The sequence below is a fragment of the Hemitrygon akajei genome, chromosome 16, assembly GCF_048418815.1.
Source record: "Hemitrygon akajei chromosome 16, sHemAka1.3, whole genome shotgun sequence".
Taxonomy (NCBI): Eukaryota; Metazoa; Chordata; class Chondrichthyes; order Myliobatiformes; family Dasyatidae; genus Hemitrygon; species Hemitrygon akajei.
The window spans coordinates 75,919,600-75,940,453 of NC_133139.1; the positions used below are offsets into that span (position 1 = coordinate 75,919,600).

At 41.6% G+C, this 20,854-nt stretch overlaps 1 protein-coding gene across 1 annotated transcript in view; it reads right to left on the reverse strand.

Moving 5' to 3' along the window:
- Positions 1-1,815: 1,815 nt before the first annotated feature.
- Positions 1,816-20,854, reverse strand: part of LOC140740413 (hepatic lectin-like) — a 33,587-nt gene continuing 14,548 nt past the window's right edge. The window contains exons 3-7 of the mRNA XM_073069552.1: positions 20,559-20,624; positions 18,128-18,193; positions 15,994-16,145; positions 6,459-6,568; positions 1,816-1,982 (exon numbers count right to left, since the gene is read on the reverse strand). Coding sequence (XP_072925653.1) covers positions 1,847-1,982; positions 6,459-6,568; positions 15,994-16,145; positions 18,128-18,193; positions 20,559-20,624 — 530 coding nt within the window. The 3' untranslated portion in view covers positions 1,816-1,846. The remainder of the gene's footprint in view (positions 1,983-6,458; positions 6,569-15,993; positions 16,146-18,127; positions 18,194-20,558; positions 20,625-20,854) is intronic.

Sequence of the window (20,854 nt, forward strand, 5' to 3'; positions counted from 1 at the left end):
CGATTACCTCCCTTTCTACCTTCAGTACATCTTCCTGCTTTGTTCAAAATAGAACGTACTAATTCATCAGCAAAACGTACCAGTAGATGAATTTTGGAACAAATTTCCTTAACCTTTTTAACTTAATGCCATCAGAATTCCTTGAGTGTGGAATTCCTCACTGCTGGGTCTGTTTCGTTGCTGAAACGAAATATATTTATGGATGGTAGTGAGGTGCTTAATGTGTTATATGTAACATATGCACAGCCTACTGCGTGACTAATCAGTGATACACTTTTCTGAATTTAGAAGAGAGTCTCCAAATAAATCCAAGACTGATTGGTTGCAAGCAATTTTGTCTTATCCGAATCAAAGCTTGAGGGCCTGCATTGTCAGAAATCGGTTATATAACCTACAGAAGAGTCGGCGACAGAAATCCTACCCCGAACTCCATCTGGCAAGATATGAACAGCTAGCGAGTGCAAATTATTCAGGGATAATTTCATTTTTTTTCTTGAAATTTAAAGTAGACCAACTGACTCGTCGGACTCTGCGGTGATTGATCGAACAAGATGTAGAAATCTCCATTTATATACATGCAGCATGTAGAAAGGGTTTGCTTATTAATTTAAAGCACTATGAAGCACAGCATAAATAATAGAAGGGGAGCTCAACGTCCTAAACTACCCGACAATGCGTGTAACGTATTTCCCTACTTATGAGGGGGATACATTGACCTCACTTACCCCCCAAATGCACAGATATGGAGTGGAAGGAAGAAACCCTCTCAGACAACCTCCAAGGGGCTGGCGTAGAAGAGGAAAAATGCGGGCAGATTGGAGAATTGTAGTTAATGCAGAGAATTGTGAGAAGCAGGAGGAGTGGGGCAAGGAAACATTGAGGGAACTCTGCTTTTTCAAAGTCACGATGGGAATAAGAGTGGATTCTATAGTTCCTCGTAGTTGGCAGAACATACTGAAAGAGCTGGTGAAGCATATAGGATCTTGGATTTCGTAAGTAAACAGTGCCAGCACAATCCCTCCGAAGGCTTCTGAGCCCTCTGAATGCAGACAAGGAAACAACCGATACCACAACACTCCTAAATTCATATCTACTTTATTCAGGATTAAGTTGTTAGTATTGATATACAAGTAACCAACAAATTTTACTGGATATTCATTATTATAAAGCAGAAGATAGTTGAGCATAGTCTTGTAGGTTAGATCCAGATACTGATACAATGTCCAGAAATAATATGGTTGACGTGGAAAAAGAAAGAGCGGCTTTGTCAACGAATAGAAAGAAAACAGGAAAGGAGAGACGTGTGTGGGACTGGCAGGTGGGATTAGCCTTGGCAACACTCGGATCAATTCCAACCACCTGCCTCGTAGAAGCCCATCTTCCTGGAATCGGGTTTGATTTGAATAAATCCCAGTTTGTTGGCAGTTCTGTCAAGTTACAATTTAATAAAAAAAGGTCAAAGCCTGGAAAATAACCAACGGTTACAGACCCAGCCAGCTATTAAACTTGAACAAGTTCTGGTAAGTCTTCCAGGATCCGGATGGACAGATGAAAGGTGCACAGAACGGTTGGGAGTTCGGTTTAACGAAAAACACAGGTGAACGAGGCAGGGTTACCCGAAGAAATTGGCGGTAGCAGAACATTGCATTTGTAATAGCCATAGGATTGACTTCGACGGCACAAAACTACTGTGCCGCGCCGATTTCTTTCGGGACAGCCTGGTGAAGGGTTAAGAGAGATCTGGCCATGCACCCACCACGCCAATCCCAGCTTCGAGCTGCTGGTCTAGTTTACAAACGTAGTTACCGCCCACATTCCCCTGAGTATACAATAGCTTGAAGGAATGTTAATCTGCTCGTTTCTCACAGATAAGGGAAAGCCAAGTTTTGCATGGCCGGGCGTACCACAATCCGTTTTCGCCGACCAAGGCACAATCTTCATCTACTCCTCCAGTACCATTGGGTTCACCGCTTGCCCAGAATCTGAGTGGAAAGGGAGATGTGGTGAAAAACAATGCACATTTAGATACAGTAACTTATTAAAAACTATTGCCTTGCCCCGGCAGCTAGAGGATCAACTGCTGACGGATGGTTATACATTTAGCGGCGACAACATTGACCCCATAATTGTGATTCGCCACCATATTTGTAGAATCCGCTGTTTGTTCCTGAACATTCATTTATATACAGAATCCTGATTCCCCAACTCCATCCAAACTTCCAATAAACACCGGGACATTGAGGATCAAATGTTAAAGTGAGAACCCGACTGGTTTGACGCAGTAAGCCACTTCAATTTCCACGGTGTAATCTAAGTCCTCCTTCGTGCAAAAGAGCTACCAGAGTGGATCGCCGACTAACAGATCAGCCACACTGCATTTTAAATTGGGAAATCAGCTTGACAAGGTAATTAAACCTCCAGTGGAGGAACATTTAGTGATCAAAACTCCTTAAGTTTAAAGATGTATATAGATAAAGATAAATAGGGACATTACAAAAAAACATTAAATTGGGGTAGTGCAAATGCCGAGAGTATGAGACAGGATCTATCTATCGTTAATTGAAAGTAGCTAATTTTGAGTAAGCCCAGGCCAATTTGTAAAAGTTGCTTGAGGAGTTTAGGACTGGTATGAGCCATTAAGAGGTGAGTACAAGAAAAGCCGGAAAGAAGTAAAGACAAGAACATCAAAGTAAATGATCCCTGGATGAGAATGTTGTGAACTTGGGTGATTGGATTTGGGATTGGCTTATCCACCGAAGACAGAGCGGCCATGGTAACTGCTCTTGCTCAGCTTGCAGGTCTATTACTGGTAATGCTCCTCACGGATATGTACTGGGGTCTCTGATGATTGTGTGTGTATATATATGGCTGGAATAAACACGTGCATGGGTGGGTTATTAATTTTGCAGATGTGACGAAAATCAGCAGCATTGTTATTAGTGTGGAGGATTACCAAAGGGTATGGACGGATATAAATCAGTTGCAGGTACAGAGAGCGAGCCGGAAGATTGATGTCAACCTGATAGGTGTGAGATGTGGCAGTTTGGGAGATCAAGTGTAAAGAAGTAGAGAGATAGTGACACGTGCCTTGACAGACATTGGCATCCATTTTCATAGCTCCCTGGATGTGGCCACTCTGTTTGGCAGTGGGAGAGAAGCGAAGGGTTGCCTGCATTTGTTAGTCTAGGCATTCTGTTCAAGAATCAGGAAGTAATGCTGCAGCTTTACAAAACTTTCGTTAGGTTGCACCTCAATTATTGTATTCAATTCTTTTTGCCCCATTTCAGCAAGGATGTAGAGGCTTTGGAGAGGGTGCAGGAAATGTTTACCAGGATACTCCCTGGTTGAGATATGTGCAATAAAAAGTTGGGCAAACCTGAGGTGTTTTCTTGCAGCAATGGAGGCTGAGTGGAGACTTGACTGTAGAATACAAAATTATGAAAGGCATAGATGGACAGTCAGATTATTTTTTGCAGGATCGAAATGTGCAATTCTGGGGAGTATGTATTTATTGTGAGAGAAGGAATCTCAACGGAGTGTTTCACAGAGAGTGGTAGGTTCCTGGAATGCTCTGCTAGGGCTGGTACTAGGACAGTGATAGGTGGTGATAGCTGGTGATAGGACAGGCTTGTGAATTTATACAAAATTAGAGATTTTGACTATGTGCATACTGAGGAAAGTGTTAGTGAAATTAGGCACCATTAGCTTCATTAGTTCAGTACAGCATCATGGGTCGAAAGGCCTGTTTGTGTGCTGTAAAGTTCCACCTTCTATATCTCCTTGCCACCTCCCACTCGAAAATTCAGCAATGTTTCGACACAGGAACATCCAGAAGTAAACTACATTCATAATCATTTGGAGGGAGATGATACTGCAACCGTGTAGGACACTGGTGATGCCGCATCTGGAGTACTGAATGCAGTTCTAGTCTCTATACTTGAGGAAAAATAAACTGGCTTTGGAGGCTGTGCAGAGGAGGTTCACCAATTGATTCCAGAGATAAGTGGGTTAGACTATGAGGAGAAATTGAGTCACCTGGGACTGTACTCACTGGCATTCAGAAGGATGAGAGGAGATCTTATAGAAACATTTAAAATTATGAAAGGAATAGATATGATAGAGGCAGGGAAGTTATTTCCACTGGTAGGTGAGACTAGAACTAGATGACACAGCCTCAAGATTCAGGGGGACTAAATTTAGGATGGAGATGAGGAGGAACTGCTTTTCCCTAAGAGTGGTGAATCCGTGGTGTTCTCTACCCCATGAAGCAGTGGAGGCTACCTCAGTAAATATATTTATGACAAGATTGGACAAATTTTTGCATAGTAGGGAAATTAAGGGTTATATAGATAAGGCAAGTAGGTTGAGATGGATTGATGGTCAAATCAGCCATGATCTTATTCAACAGCCGGGCATCTCAACTGGCCAGGTGGCCTATTTCTCCTATATTTCACTTATATATCTCCTATATATAGGATGGCTTCTATTTCTTATGTTCTTATGAAGATCCAAGGAGGATTGACCTTATTCCTACACTATCATAACAGTGGTCAAGTGAGTGTGGAAGCAATGGTAGGATGCATTGTGGCCTCAAACAGCTTCAATACCACTCAGAAAGGAGAGCAAGGCCCGGCAGCTATGCACAAAGCAGTAATGTCTCATTCATCTTGTAAATATTTAGTTTCCTGCATTTGTTTTTTTTTTTGCAGAATTCTGAAAGTGAAGTTCTACAGAGGAGTATCCAAACTTTTGCTATTTTGATGGAGTTTCTTCCAATTCCCCAACAGATAGTAGGGCTGATCTCCAGTTTAATTTCTGCTTTGTGCCATATACCCTGAAATATCTAAGCGTCCATACCCTCTTACTGAATATAAACATTTCTCACATGTTTCTCTGGCCTATAACCTCATATTTCATCACTTATCATTTCATCTTCTACTTTCACTAACCTCTCTGTTCCCGTCTGAGTTTTTGAGTGGAGTCGAGGTTGATTAAGGCTGTTTTGAGTATTTCTCTTTAACTTTATAATTTTCTATGCTTTTGGTACTTGGCTTTAATTGTGTTCTTGCATGCCTTTTGAATCTTTGAGTTTTACCCATCCGACAGCTTTGTGTCCTCTAGAAGCACTGTTCCCCTTCTTCCTCTTTAAAGTTGTGATCACCTTTGATCTTCTCAGTGCAATAACAAACGACATGGGCGTGTTACTGTGGCTCAGACACAACACCTCAGTCGCTTATTGGCTTATCTCGTGAACAGTGTCTGATGGCTCTGAGCCTGTATTCACTAGAATTCAGAAGAATGAGGGGGTGATCTCATTGAAAACTATCAAGTGGTGAAAGGTTTTCATAGAGTGCATGTGGAGATATTTCCTATGGCGGGAGAGTCAAAATAGAGGGTTGTTCTCTTAGAATGAAGATGAGGAGGAATTCCTTTAGACGGAGAGCGACTGTGGAATCCTTTGCCACAGGCAGCTTTAGAGGTTAAGTCTTCATATACTTTTAAGGCAGAAGCTGATAGATTCTTCATTGGTCAGGGCATGAAGGGATACGGGGTGAAGGCAGGGGATTGTATTGTGGCTGAGAGGAAAATTGGATCAGCTATGATGAAACAGCAGAGCAGGCTCGATGGGCCAAATGGCTTAATTCTGCTCCTATATTTTATGTATTTTTGATTTTATTGAAAAATCAATGAAACAGAAAGTTATGATAAGAACCCTGCTTTGAATTTAACTGCAGTACGGTCTGGTACCGGAAAGGAACTATTGTATAATATTCTGCTTATATATAAACCCATCTATACACTCAGGGAAGTCATTATTAGATACACTTGTACACCGGCTTGTTAATACAAATATCCCTAATCTGTAATCTGTCAATGCTTAAAAGCATGCATACATGACCAAAAAGATCAGTTGTTATTCGATGAAACATCAGAAAAAGGAAAGAAATGTGATCTAAGTGACATGATCGTGCTAGAAACAAACAACAAATACAGATCCAGTGAGCGGCACTTCTGTGGCTAAAAATGGCTTTTTAATGGGAAATATCAGAGTAGAAAGGATAGACAGGTTCAAGCTGACAGGAAGACGACAATAACTCAAATAGCCATATGAACAATAGTGGTGTGCACAATAGAATGTCTGGACGCACAGCATGTCTAACATTGAAGTAGATTTGCTATTGCAGCAGAAGACCACAAACATACACTCAGGGACCACTTTATCCAGTGCAGGTGTGTCCTAATAAACTGACCACTGAGTGTATGTCAGCAAGAGAGAGAAAAGGTATAAAAAGAACGTGTCCGGGAAAGGAAAAGGGAAGGTGATTTGAAACTGTGAACTGAGGCAGAAGCCAACATTATTCACACTGCACACAATTCTGTAATAAAGGGGGATAATAGCATACTTCAGTTGACTGCAGGTGAAGGTCTTTCACTGTGTGAGGTAAAAATATACTCACTTGACATTGGATGCATAATCAGTGCCATCTACCCAGCGCCAAGTCCCGTCTTTGGCTCTGTCATGGAGTCCAATCCAACGGTCACAATTTGCATTCATCCTGATATATTCCTGCCAGATGCATAGAAATATATTCACATGATCATATTTGCCAGTGTTCACGGCATGACTAATTTATTTGCTCAGAGTTGTCAATCCAGTAGGGATCACACACAAAAGTTTGTTTATTAGACTGATACCTTGTTACAGCATAGGATCTTATGTTCTGTTAATGTAAAAAGACCTACAATTAATACAAAGCATTCCTAGGTTCTGGCATCCTCCTACCAATTAGACACGAGTCAGTGAGTGAACCTGCTCCCTCACTCCAAACACTCATGATTTCTTCATTTCTGTTCATGAGGAAAACTCATGTGTCCTTTGTCCATCCCAGGATGCTGGGCAATACCAAGCTGATGTAGGGATAGAAAAGCATTTTTCATATTAACCTAAGACTAGTTTCATCCTCAAATTTGCCCTGGTGCAAGGCAGTTTGCCAATAACTTCCTTGTTTTGTCTGTCCTTCAGCCCTAGTCCAACCTGCACATTATTCATACTGAGAGACCAGATTAAGATTTTCCTTTCTCTCATAGATAATCAACTACAAACGGTTCAGGTGCAATAGCGTGCTGGGAGGGGCTGGTATCTTACATCACCCTTATGATATGTAACAAGCTACATAAATGAATGCCTATCCCAAAACTCAGATTTTACCTCAGTCCCAGGACAACATTCAGATGTGGAAGTTAAAGGCAATTAATAAACTAATGAGCATCTACTCAGCAAGAATACACTCTGCGTGTTTCTAGGAATTGCTGCAGCAGCTAGATGATCCAAGTTTTGAGACATTGTTGTGATGACATCGTCTTCAAGTGTCTGCAAGACTGTCGGATCATCCCCATGGATAAAACAATGTTCTTGAAAGAAATTTCAGTCTGCACATTAAGGGAGAAGGCAAAGTTATTCCAAGCCACAAACCCAGTCCTGTACTGATCATGACTATTGGGATTATCACTGAGCAGGGATAGATGATTGGGTAATTACGAAATTCATCACTACGTTCAGGCCTATTTGCTCCCTATCTGTGGAAAGAATTTGGAAGTATCCTTCTCCCAACCCTAGCCTACCAGGCTGAATGGCCAACTGGGAAAACCTGCAGCATCAGACTACAGATGAAGGGTGGTACAGGGAGGCGGGTATCAGAAGAGATGGGAAATAGACACTGCGATATTACAGACAGTGAGATTTTCATCATTTTTCTGGGACATGGAGGAACTGATGGATGGGAAATTAATACTATAGATGTGGGCCTTGGGGAGGAATTTCACTAAGCTCCAGCCTTGGCTTGGAAACTCTCAGGAGAAAGTTTAACCTCAGAGCAATGTCCAAAGTTTAACTTCAGATTTGCTTTTGCAATCTTCTCTCATGGGTTTAAAAAGAAAGTCCGATGATGCATATTTGCTGAAGAACATCCAGATTCCACACAGTCTGCTTCCTCTACAATATTCAAACAATATTCCCCTCATTCACTGTAATATCAGAAAGAACCTCGTGTGTTCGGGGCTGCTTTGCCTTTGCCGATTCAGATTACTATCACGTTCATTCTCATTTCCCAGACATGAACCCAATCAGGGATTTTGCTGTTGAGAAAACACACACAAAATGCTGGTGGAACACAGCCGGCCAGGCAGCATCTATAAGGAGAAGCACTGTCGACGTTTTGGGCCGAGACCCTTCGTCCTGATGAAGTCCTGACTCATCTCGGCCCGAACGTCGACAGCGCTTCTCCTTATATATGCTGCCTGGCCTGCTGTGCTCCACCAGCATTTTGTGTGTGTTGTTTGAATTTCAAGCATCTGCAGATTTCTTCGTGTGTATTCTGCTGTTGAGCTCAGTTTCATCTCACAGTTTTCTGCTCACTGCAGTGTTTCGGATGCCATTCAAACACCCAGAGATTTAATTACAGGAAACTTCATCTGCTTTTCCTCTGGCCCACAGGAGCGAGAATTAGGTTAGGGATTACAGTGGATAATGCAAGTGGGAAGTGGGTTGTGTACAGCATTAAATTACCAAAGTACACAGGTGTCACTATATACAACCTGGGGATTCATTTTCTTGCAGACATTCATTAAAGTATTGGGGGTATGGTATTGATGTGGATACAGAATTAGTTGGCAGACAGGAAGCAAAGAGTAGGAGTAAACGGGACCTTTTCAGAATGGCCGGCAGTGACTAGTGGGGTACCGCAAGGCTCAGTGTTGGGACCCCAGTTGTTTACAATATATATTAATGATTTAGACGAGGGAACTAAATGCAGCATCTCCAAGTTTGCGGATGACACGAAGCTGGGCAGCGGTGTTAGCTGTGAGGAGGATGTTAAGAGGATGCAGGGTGACTTGGATAAGTTAGGTGAGTGGGCAAATTCATGGCAGATGAAATTTAATGTGGATAAATGTGAGGTTATCCACTTTGGTTGCAAGAACAGGGAAACAGATTATTATCTGAATGGTGGCCGATTAGGAAAAGGGGAGATGCAACGAGACTTGGGTGTCATTGTACACCAGTCATTGAAGGTGGGCATGCAGGTGCAACAGGCGGTGAAAAAGGCAAATGGTATGTTTGCATTCATAGCAAAAGGATTTGAGTACAGGAGCAGGGAGGTTCTACTGCAGTTGTACAGGGCCTTGGTGAGACCGCACCTAGAGTATTGTGTGCAGTTTTGGTCCCCTAATCTGAGGAAAGACATTTTTGCATTGAGGGAGTACAGAGAGGGTTCACCAGATTGATTCCTGGGATGGCAGGACTTTCATATGAAGAAAGACTGGATCGACCAGGCTTATACTCACTGGAATTTAGAAGATTGAGGGGGGATCTTATTGAAACATATAAAATTCTAAAGGGATTGGACAGGCTAGATGCAGGAAGATTGTTTCCGATGTTGGGGAAGTCCAGAATGAGGGGTCACAGTTTAAGGATAAAGGGGAAGCCTTTCAGGACCGAGATGAGGAAAAACTTTTTCACATAGAGAGTGGTGAATCAGTGGAATTCTCTGCCACAGGAAAAAGTTGAGGCCGGTTCATTGGCTATATTTAAGAGGAAGTTAGATATGGCCCTTGTGGCTAAAGGGATCAGGTGGTATGGAGAGAAAGCAGGTACAGGGTTCTGAGTTGGATGATCAGCCATGATCATACTGAATGGCAGTGCAGGCTCGAAGGGCCGAATGGCCTACTCCTGCACCAATTTTCTATGTTTCTATGTTTCTTAGTAAATACAAGAAACACAATTAGGTCAATGAAATACAACCCACAACAGAACGGACGAACAATCAATGTGCAAAAGACAGCAAGATGTGCAAATATAAAAATTTAAAATTATTATTATTATTATTATTTATTTTTTCTCACTCAGGCTGGTAAAATCTGGGGTATGGACTGATCCAAGCAGACACCTATGTCAATTGCTAGGACCTTTCGGACTATTCTTATGGTATTCAGTTTTGTCTTTCTGAAGCTTTACATAGACAGACAGACACATAATTTATTGATCCCAAGAGAAATTGGGTTTCATTACGGCCACACCAAACAAGAATAGAGTACAAATATAGAAATATAAAACCATAAATAATTAAATAATAATAACTTAATCATGCCAAGTGGAAATAAGTCCAGGACCAGCCTATTGGCTCAGGGTGTCTGACACTCCTAAGGAGGAGTTGTAAAGTTTGATGGCCACAGGTAGGAATGACTTCCTATGATACACAGTGTTACATCTCAGTGGAATGAGTCTCTGGCTGAATGTACACCTGTGCCTAACCAGTACATGATGGAGTGGATGGGAGTCATTGTCCAAGATGGCATGCAACTTTTCAGACACCACCGTCAGAGAGTCCAGTTCCACCCCCACAACATCACTGGCCTTACGAATGAGTTTGTGATTCTATTGGTGTCTGCTACCCTCAGCCTGCTGCCCCAGCACACAACACCAAACATGATAGCACTGGCCACCACAGCCTCGTAGAACATCCTCAGCATCGTCTGGCAGATGTTAAAGGACCTCAGTTTCCTCAGGAAATAGAGACAGCTCTGACCCTTCTTGTAGACAGCCTCAGTGTTCCTTGACCAATCCAGTTTATTGTCCATTCATATCCCCAGATATTTGTAATCCTCCACCATGTCCACACTGACCCCTTGGATGGAAACAGGGGTCACCAATGCCTTCCTTAGGCCTCCTCAGGTCCACCACCAGCTCCTTAGTCTTTTTCACAATAAGCTGCAGATGATTCTACTCGCACCATGTGAAAAAGTTTCCCACCGTAGCCCTGTACTCAGCCTCATCTCCCCTGTTGATGCTTCCAACTATGGCAGAGTCATCAGAAAACTTCTGAAGATGGCAAGACTCTGTGTTGTAGTTGAAGTCCGAGGTGTAGATGGTGAAGAGAAAGGGAAACAGGACAGTCCCCTGTGGAGCCCCAGTGCTGCTGACCACTCTGTCTGACACACAGTGTTGCAAGCGCACGTACTGTGGTCTGACAGTCAGGTAATCAATAATCCATGACACCAGGGAAGCATCCACCTGCATCACTGTCAGCTTCTCACCCAGCAGAGCAGGGCGGATGGTGTTGAACGCACTGGAGAAGTCAAAAAACATGACCCTCACAGTGCTCACCAGCTTGCCCAGGTGGGCGTAGACACAGTTCAGCAGGTAGACGATGGCATCCTCAACTCCCAGTCAAGGCTAATAGGCGAACTGGAGGGGGTCTAAGTGTGGCCTAACCATAGGCCAGAGCTGCTCTAGAACAAGTCTTTCCAGGGTCTTCATGATGTGGGAGGTCAATGCCATAATAGTTTAATCCTATTGTGAAGTGATCTTGGGATGATACCAGTTGTGGATGTTACTATTGAAACAATGTACACGATGTCTATGTTCCAAAGTCTTTCAGTTCCCTCTTTTAACTCAGCATAGTTCTGATGTTTTCACTTATTGGTTTCTGTACGTTATGTGTGCTTGGGATAGCTATTTTTATTAAATAAGTTGTTCTTGCTTGTTTATCCTGTATTATTATATCTGAACAGTTATAATGGATTGTTTTATCTATAATAATGCATCAGTCATAATATCATTTGTGGTATTCTGAATCTTAAACTGGAACTGGAGTGTATCTATAGAAATCTGTAATCTCTTTTACCAGTTTGCATTTTAAAGCAAGATTTTGATAAATAATGTTTGCCATGATTATGCCTATGTAAGTAATCAGATTGTGTTAAGCTGCTGCAGGATCGTATAACATGCTTGATTGTTTCAGTTTTTTTTCCTGGCACTTACTATGTCTAACATCTTGAATTTATTGGTATTTTGGGGGGGTGGGAGTGTGAGTGTGAGTGTGTGTGTGTTAACCTCCTGTCTCTGTATTTCTACAATAAACCCTTTTGTTTTGGGTAGAAGTCTCCAACTCGGAGCCAGGCTTTTGATGCTTCCTCGTCGACATCTCATCATCTCAGATCGTGGAGTTATCATCCATGGTAGATAATACCCTTCCATTAGTTAACTCATTTTCAATAGTGATAATGTCTTCATTTCTCTAGGTTGTGCTCTCATTTAACTTTAGTGGTGTATACCTCTTACCAGAATTGCATATGCTTGCGTGGAGAGATGATTCCTGCTTTCATTTTAAAAGTATACCCGTAGAAGTTCTATCTGACTGTTCCATAGATTTCTAATGTCTGCTATTCCTCTTCTCCCTTCTGGCCTAGATAGTTTTAGTCTAAACACATTTAAATGTACTTAATGTTTTCTGAAATTTATCATTTCAGTCCATATTTTTCTTTGTAAATTTTCCAGAATGGTTTTGGACCAAGGTGCTATGTCAGAAGAATACATTAATATACTGTTGATATATCAAAAGTGTTTTCTGCCTTGATTATCTTTTTACTGTAGAACTCTGTTTGGCAGATTTTCTTAAGCTTTGAAGTGAATTCTTTCAGAGGATATTCCTTTATCACACTACGATCTATTTTCTTTCCTGGTGATATCCCGGATAAATATGCTTCATATTCATCAATTGGTTGTATTGTATCCTGCTACTCTGTTTTGTATTCTATTGGCTCTGTTGCAAATTTCTTTATGTTTAATGTCCTAAATTTATTTAGTCTATTATTATTATTATATTCTTTTCTCAGCTCAGGATGTTAAAATCTCAGATACGGGTATAGCCAAGTATGCTTATTCGTCAATTGCTGGGAACTTCCAGAATATTCTAGTGGCATTTATTATTGCGGCTTTCTGAAGATTTACATAGATATTACTGTGTAGGCATAATTGTTTAATGCTATTGTGTAGTGCCTTTGGGATGACACTAATTGTAGATATTACTATTGCAGCAATGTGTATCTTGTTCATGTTCTCTTTATAATTCAGCATATTTGTCATGTCTTTCACATTGATTTCTGTAAGTTATATGTGTGATTAGAAGGTCTATGTGTATCAAGTAAGTTGTTTTTGCTTGTTTATACTGTATTATTATATCCAGACTGTTATTATGGATTGTCTTATCTGTAATTACTGATCAGTCATAACATAATTTGTGGTATTCTGACTCTATTTCCAGCTTCTCTAGGCATTTTCTACAAATATGATCTTGACTTTGTTGTCCATTTATTATATATTTTGGTAACTCATTGTGCTAACCACCTGCTCCTGTGTACCGACGTATAGGCCACTAGACTTAACTGCAAGCACAACACAGACAAATGAATAAATTTTTACTACAAAACAAAGAGTTAACCAATGGAAGAGCAGGATCCTCCATGGACGATATCCCCACAATCTGAATAGACTTGAAGTCGACAAGGAAGTGTCGAACTACTGGGTTAGAGTTGGAGACCTCGCCCCAGAAGCAGAGAGTTTCCTTGCGGCAGTACAGGATCAGGTGGTTAACACAAAAGATGATCAAATGTACATCATAAAACACGAACACATTCAAAATATTAAATCCAGCACATTACAGGATCCTGTAGTGGTGTAATTCAATCTGATTAGTTACACAGGCACAATTAATTAATAAACATCATTCACCAAAATCTTGCTGCAAAATACAGACTCATAAAAGACACTATGCCTTACTATAAATACAAGCCTGATCCAGTTTCGGTGTCCTACAAATGAGAATACGGCTGATCCATTATTACAGATAGGAAAATCTATACAGATAAAATATTGCAGGATATACAAGAATAAATTACTCAATACAAACAGCCATTCCAAGCAAACGTAACATACGCAAATCAACATGTGAAAAACACCAGAATTATGCTGAATTAAAAGAAGAAATTGAAAGACTATTAAGCGCGTCCAGGATATAAATATTAATGTTGTCCTAATAGTAATATCAACAACTGGTACCATTCCAAAGTCACTACATAATAGTATAAACAATTAGGCCTACACAGCAATATAAATATTTATTTAATTCTCAGAAAAGTCACAGTACTAAGCAGAACTACAATAATACAAAAGTTCCTAGCCATTGAGAAATGACCATGCTTGGCAATGCCCTCAGATTTACCAGATTGAGTGGACAAGAAGTAAAAATAACATTAAAAATAAATAAGCAATAAATATCAACAACATGAGGTGCAGACCCTTGTAAGTCAGTCCATAGATTTTGGTAATAGTTCGGTGGTGGTTCAAGTGAGGTTCAGTGAAGTTATACACTCTGGTTCAAGAGACTGATGGATCGGGCTAATAGCTGTTCCTGAACCTGGTGATGTGGGTCCTGAGGCTCTTGTACCTTCTCTCCACTGGCAGCAGTGAGCACTGACCTAGAATTTTTTTGATGACCTGCTAATAACTTTCAGTTTATCCAATTGGAATAATAGTTCCTGCCTTAATATATCATCAATATCAGTCAAACTTTGCATACAGTAATATAGGTTTAATGACAGTCATGAACGGTGTGCCCTGAATAAGGCAGAAATAGAACAAACATAAGGAAATCTGCAGATGCTGGAAATTCGAAAAACACACACAAAATGCTGGTGGAACACAGCAGGCCAGGCAGCATTTATAGGGAGAAGTGCTGTCGACGTTTCGGGCCGAGACCCTTCGTCAGGACTAACTGAAAGGAAAGATACTAAGAGATTTGAAAGTAGGAGGGGGAGGAGGAAATGCGAAATGACAGGAGAAGACCGGGGGGGTGGGATGAAGCTAAGAGCTGGAAAAGTGATTGGCAAAAGTGATACAGAGCTGGAGAAGGGAAAGGATCATGGGACGGGAGGCCTAGGGAGAAAGAAAGGGGGAGGGGAGCACCAGAGGAAGATGGGGAACAGGAAGAGTGATGGGCAGAGAGAGAGAAAAAAACAAACAACTAAATATGTCAGGGATGGGGTAAGAAGGGGAGGAAGGGCATTAACGGAAGTTAGAGAAGTCAATGTTCATGCCATCAGGTTGGAGGCTACCCAGCCGGTATATAATGTGTTGTTCCTCCAACCTGAGTGTGGCTTCATCTTGACAGTAGTGGAGGCCATGGATAGACATATCAGAATGCGAATGGGATATAGAATTAAAATGTGTGGCCACTGAGAGATCCTGCTTTCTCTGGCGGACAGAGCGTAGGTGTTCAGTGTAATGGTCTCCCAGTCTGCGTCGGGTCTCCCCAATATATAAAAGGCCACACTGGGAGCACCGGACGCAGTATACCACACCAGCCGAATCACAGGTGAAGTGTCACCTCACCTGGAAGGACTGTCTGGGGCCCTGAATGGTGGTGAGGGAGGAAGTGTAAGGGCAGGAGTAGCACTTGTTCCGTTTACAAGGATAAGTGCCAGGACGGAGATCAGTGGGAAGGGATGGGGGGGACGAGTGGACAAGGGAGTCAAGTAGGGAGCGATCCCTCGGAAAGCAGAAAGAGAGATGTGCTTGGAAGTGGGTTCCCGTTGGAGGTGGCGGAAGTTACGGAGAATTATACGTTGGACCTGGAGGCTGGTGGGGTGGTAGGTGAGGACAAGGGGAACCCTATCCCGAGTGGGGTGGTGGGCGGATCGGGTGAGGGCAGATGTGTGGGAAATGGGAGAGATGTGTCCTGGAATGAAAAGCCTCATCCTGAGAGCAGATGCGGTGGAGACGGAGGAATTGTGAGAAGGGGATAGCATTTTTGCAAGAGACAGGCTGGGGAGAGGAATAGTCTAGGTAGTTGTGAGCATCTGTAGGCTTATAGTAGATATCAGTAGATAAGCCGTCTCCAGAAAAGGAGACAGAAAGATCAATAAAGGGGAGGGAGGTGTTGGAAATGGACCAGGTAAATTTGAGGGAAGGGTGTAAGTTGGAGGTAAAGTTAATGAAGTCGACGAGCTCAGCATGCGTGCAGGAGGCAGCGCCAATGCAGTCGTTGATGTAGCGAAGGAAAAGAGAGGGACAGCGGTTCTCCATATAGATGCTGCCTGGCCTGTTGTGTTTCACCAGCATTTTGTGTGTGTTGCAGAAATAGAACGGATGTGACCTACCTGCTCTTCTTGACTGTTAATGACCACAAGTTTGGAGTTCTTTCTCTCACAGAGTTTCTCCGCATCGCTCCAGGGGCATCGAATTGATGTAAAATAATACTCATTTTCTTTGAAGGGTCGCCATTTGTTTAATAACTGGATAGGCATAATACCTATGAAGGTATTGAAATAGAAATAAGGAACATTTGGGGCACCGCAAACACTTGGTATGTCCCTACCCACGTTTACACATGGATTTTTTCTCGTTCAAGCAACGAGGCCGTATCATGTTGAAGCTCGCATCTATAGTATGTTGCAAACCTTGTAGGAGCCACGCCACATTATAACTCTGGTGTCGGCCACATCTGTAAGAAATTTTCATACTCGCTAAATACATCATGCAGCTCAGGACTTCGTTATTGTTCTGTGGACAATATTCTCGCCTATAAATTTAAAAATATTTTGCATCCATCTCCACAGGAGAGATGAGCATAAAATCTAGGATGACTTTGTTTTGCAGGACCAAGCAAGTATTCTATCTTTAGAGGCGCTATCATTTGCATGAGCAGTTACTCTGCCAGACCGTCAGGAGAAACCTAATTATAACTTGCTGATAATGAGCATTAACAGTGTAAAATTAAAACAAAGCACAGGAATGGGCAATAACATTCTCAGTCTTCACTGTCGGTTTGTCCACTAACCCAGATCCTAGAAAACCCTGAAGTCATAGACCGTGAAAACTCCATGATCTGGTTCTACGACTGAAGTTCTCTCTAACATAGAGGGTTAAGCAGATTTCAAGTCCATCCCCCAGTTACCATCAATCACAAAGATTGACTGTTTGAGCAGAGACTCATCTGTCCCCACAACTACTGCTGTTGGCACCATCATTGTTGGCATTCTCTCTATTAATGGCTTCCATGCTATAAATCTTATTGATCACACATCCTAAGCCAACCAACCCATAGCCTTAGTAATGTAAAGGCCCCAGGCCAATGAGCCGCATGTAACTGTAGCAGTCTCAGAGTGACCAGAATAGATTCCAGAACTACTGCATTGTTGGTCCCGGAACTGTGCCTTTTGCTGCCTTTGAACCTGGCTACTCAAATGCATAGCAGCCATGGAATGAGAAGATAAACTTTCCACAACCATGGAATGAGAAGGTAAACTGATACCTACAGATCTCACATCAGCTCTTTGTAACTTTGAAATCAGGAGGGCAACAACTGCACAGAATGAAATCTGTGGAAGTCTGCCTGGCGCCGTCATTGTTGGGAACTTTTCCTCCACCATGACAAATAGAATTAGTGCTCAGATATCAGTTTAAGTCAATTGATTTGAACTGATAGTACAATAAGACCATAAGACATCGGAGCAGAATTGGGTCACTCGGCCCATCAAGTCTACTCTGCCATTCCACCATGGCTGACTTATTATACCTTACAATGCCCTTCTTCTGCATTCTACCCCTAACCTTTGATACCCTGACTAACAAATAGTTCATCACATTCTGCTTTAAATATTCCAAATGATTTAGCCTCCTCAGCAGTCCATGACAATGAATTCCAGAGATTCATCATGCTCCGACTTTAAAAATCATCTCTGTTCTAAAAGTACATCCCTCTTTTCTAGAGCTGTGTGCTCCAGTCCTGGACTCATCCACAATAGCAAACATCCGCTCCACATCCACTCTTACCAGACTTGTCAATATTTGATAGGTTTCAATTAGATCCACTTTATTTTTCTGAGTATCCGTGCATACAGGCACAGAAACATCAAATGCAGTTCATAAAATATATGTGCCAAAGACTTTCGCAAATTACTCTACATTAAATCTTTCATTTACAGAGAAGCAAAGGAACGGCGATGGGATTGCCTCAAGTCACTGGACCGGGCTGTGTTCAGGACCCTTTTCCTTCATAGTAGCAGCTATACTCACTACTCTACCACCACCCCATGCTCAATATCCCCGTCTCCCAGGGCAGCTGAAATACTCTGGCCATTTGGGTGCAGAGAAGATAGAAGGCGTTTGCATTTTAGTTAAACCAAGGACCATTTAATGTCAGAACACAAAATAAATTAGCTGGGCGGAATTAACAATCCCCAATTTTTAATGAACAACTGCAGATGAAAGTATTCAGATTATTAAACTTACCCTTTCTCAGATGAGAAACCTCATCCGTCAGCTCGGCAAGTGAGTCGTTTGTCATTTCAGAATTTTCTATTACAGAAAGAAGAACAAAGCATTAGAACAAATTTCAGATGTTCAGTCTGTTGCTTATTGTTACACATCTTGGAATTTTTGCGCTTCATGTTCCTTCCATCCCTAGCACAATGATGGCTAAGTAGCAGAATTTTATGACTTGGTTTTTCATACTGGAGAATGAAAACAGGAATAGTTGAAATCCAAGTTAGTTCCTGAAAATAGCAACCTTGAAATTTCCAAGTAGGCTGGCATTGATTGTGAGTGCAGCTGGATTCAGAAGCTACTAATTTAGAAAAAGATGTTCAATCCTGACATTTGAGAGTTTCAATTCAAAATTTGATTAAATGTAGAAAAATGTAAGTCGCAATGATGATGAAAAAATAAACCACTTGTTGAAAATATGTATTGAATTTAACAGTGATGGTGAATTATTTTATGCATCCGTGACGGACAATGTCTATAGATATGATGCAAAGCAGCATCAATGACATGGACCTATACAGAGTATAGATGAGGTGCTGCTTGCTATGCTAAGGCTGAATAGGGTGGTTAAATTAACAGGGCCTGACACGCTGCTTCCTCGAACCCTACAGGGGGCAAGTGCAAAAATTCCCGGGGATCTAGCAGAGATACTTGAATTATCATTAGCGATAGATCAGGTACCAGAGGATTAGAAGATAGCCACAGGTGATCTAGTGTTTGAGAAAGGCTCTAAAAATAAAACAGGAAATTATAGCCGGCTGAGCCTGACATCAGTAATGGTAAAGTTATTGGAAGGTATTCTGACTGATCCGATACATGTGTATTTGGATAGATATGGACTGATTAATGATATTCAGCATGGCTTCATGTGTGATAGGTGATGTCTGACCATTCTTGTAGAGTTTTTCCAGGAAGTTACAAGGAATGTTTATGATGGCAAGGCAGTAGATGTTATTTACATGGACATTAGTAAGGCATTTGTCAACATGTGCATGGGGTTTGGTCGAGAAGGTTCAGCCAATTGCCGTTCGAGATGAAGTAGTAAATTAGATTAGGCTTTGGATTTGTGGGAGAAGACAGACTGTGGTAGTGGATGGTTTTCCTTTTGACTGGAGCACTGGGTCCAAAGTTGTTTGTCATCTACAGTATATAAACTGTCTGGATGATAATGTGGTCAATTTAATCAGCAAATTTGTGGATGACTCCAGGATCTGGAGTAGACAGCCAAAAAGGCTGATATAGCTTGCAACGGGATCTGCACAAACTGGAAACGCTGGCTGAAAAATGGCAGATTGAACTTCATATTGACAAGTGTGACGTGTTGCACTTTGGTAGGACTAAGCAAGATAGCTCTTCCACAGTGTACGGAAGGGTAAGAGGAGTGTAGTAGCACAAAGGGATCTTGGAATACAGATCTATGATTCATTGAAAATGGAGTCTCTTTGAACCTTTGAAATCAGGAGGGCAACAACTGCATAGAATTAAATCTGTGGAAGTCTGCTTGGCCCCATCATTGTTTTCTTCACCACGACAAATACAAATAGAATTGGTTCTCAGATATCGATTTAAGTCAATGGATTTGAACTGATAGGGCAATAAGACCATAAGACATTGGAACAGAACTGGGACACTCGGCCCATTAAATCTGCTCCGTCATTCCACCATGGCTGACTTATTATAACTTTCAAAGCCCTTCTTCTGCCTTCTACCCCTAACCTTTGATACCCTGACTAACAAATAGTTCATCACATTCTGCTTTAAATATTCCAAATGATTTAGCCTCCTCAGCAGTCCATGGCAATGAATTCCAGAGATTCATCATGCTCCGACTTTAAAAATCATCTCTGTTCTAAAAGTACATCCCTCTTTTCTAGAGCTGTGTGCTCCAGTCCTGGACTCATCCACAATAGCAAACATCCGCTCCACATCCACTCTTACCAGACTTGTCAATATTTGATAGGTTTCAGTTAGATCCCCTTTATTCTTCTGAGTATCTGTGCACACAGGCCCAGAACCACCAAATGCAGTTCATACAGTGTATGTGCCAAAGACTTTTGCAAATTACTCTACATTAAATCTTTCATTTACAGAGAGGCAAAAGAGCGGCGATGGAATTCCCTCCAGTCAGTGGACCAGGCTGTGTTCCGGGACCTTTTTCCATCGTAGTAGCAGCTATACTCACTACCCCACCACCACCCCACATTCAATATCCCCCTCTCCCAGGGCAGCTGAAATCCTCTGGCCAGTTGGGTGTAGAGAAGAGAGAAGATGTTTGCTTTTTAGTTAAACCAAGCACAATTTAGTTTCAGAACACAAAATAAATTAGCTGGGCAGAATTAGCAATCCCCAATTTTTAATAAACAACTAGAGATGAAAGTATTCAGATTATTTAACTTACTCTCTATCAGTCGAGCAACATCACTCTGCAGTTTGACAAGTAAGCCGTTTATCATTTCAGAGTTCTCTATTACAGAAAGAGGAGCAAAGTGTTAAAACAAATTTCAGGTATTCAATATGTTGATTTTCTTTATAAATCTCGGAATTTTCGCAATTCCTATTCCTTCCATCCCGAGCACAATGATGGCTAAGTAGGGAAATTTTATGAATTGGTTTTTCATGCTGGAGAAAGAAAGCATGAATAGTTGAAATCCAAGTTAGTTTCTGAAAGAAGCAACTTCGACTTTGGGAGTAGGC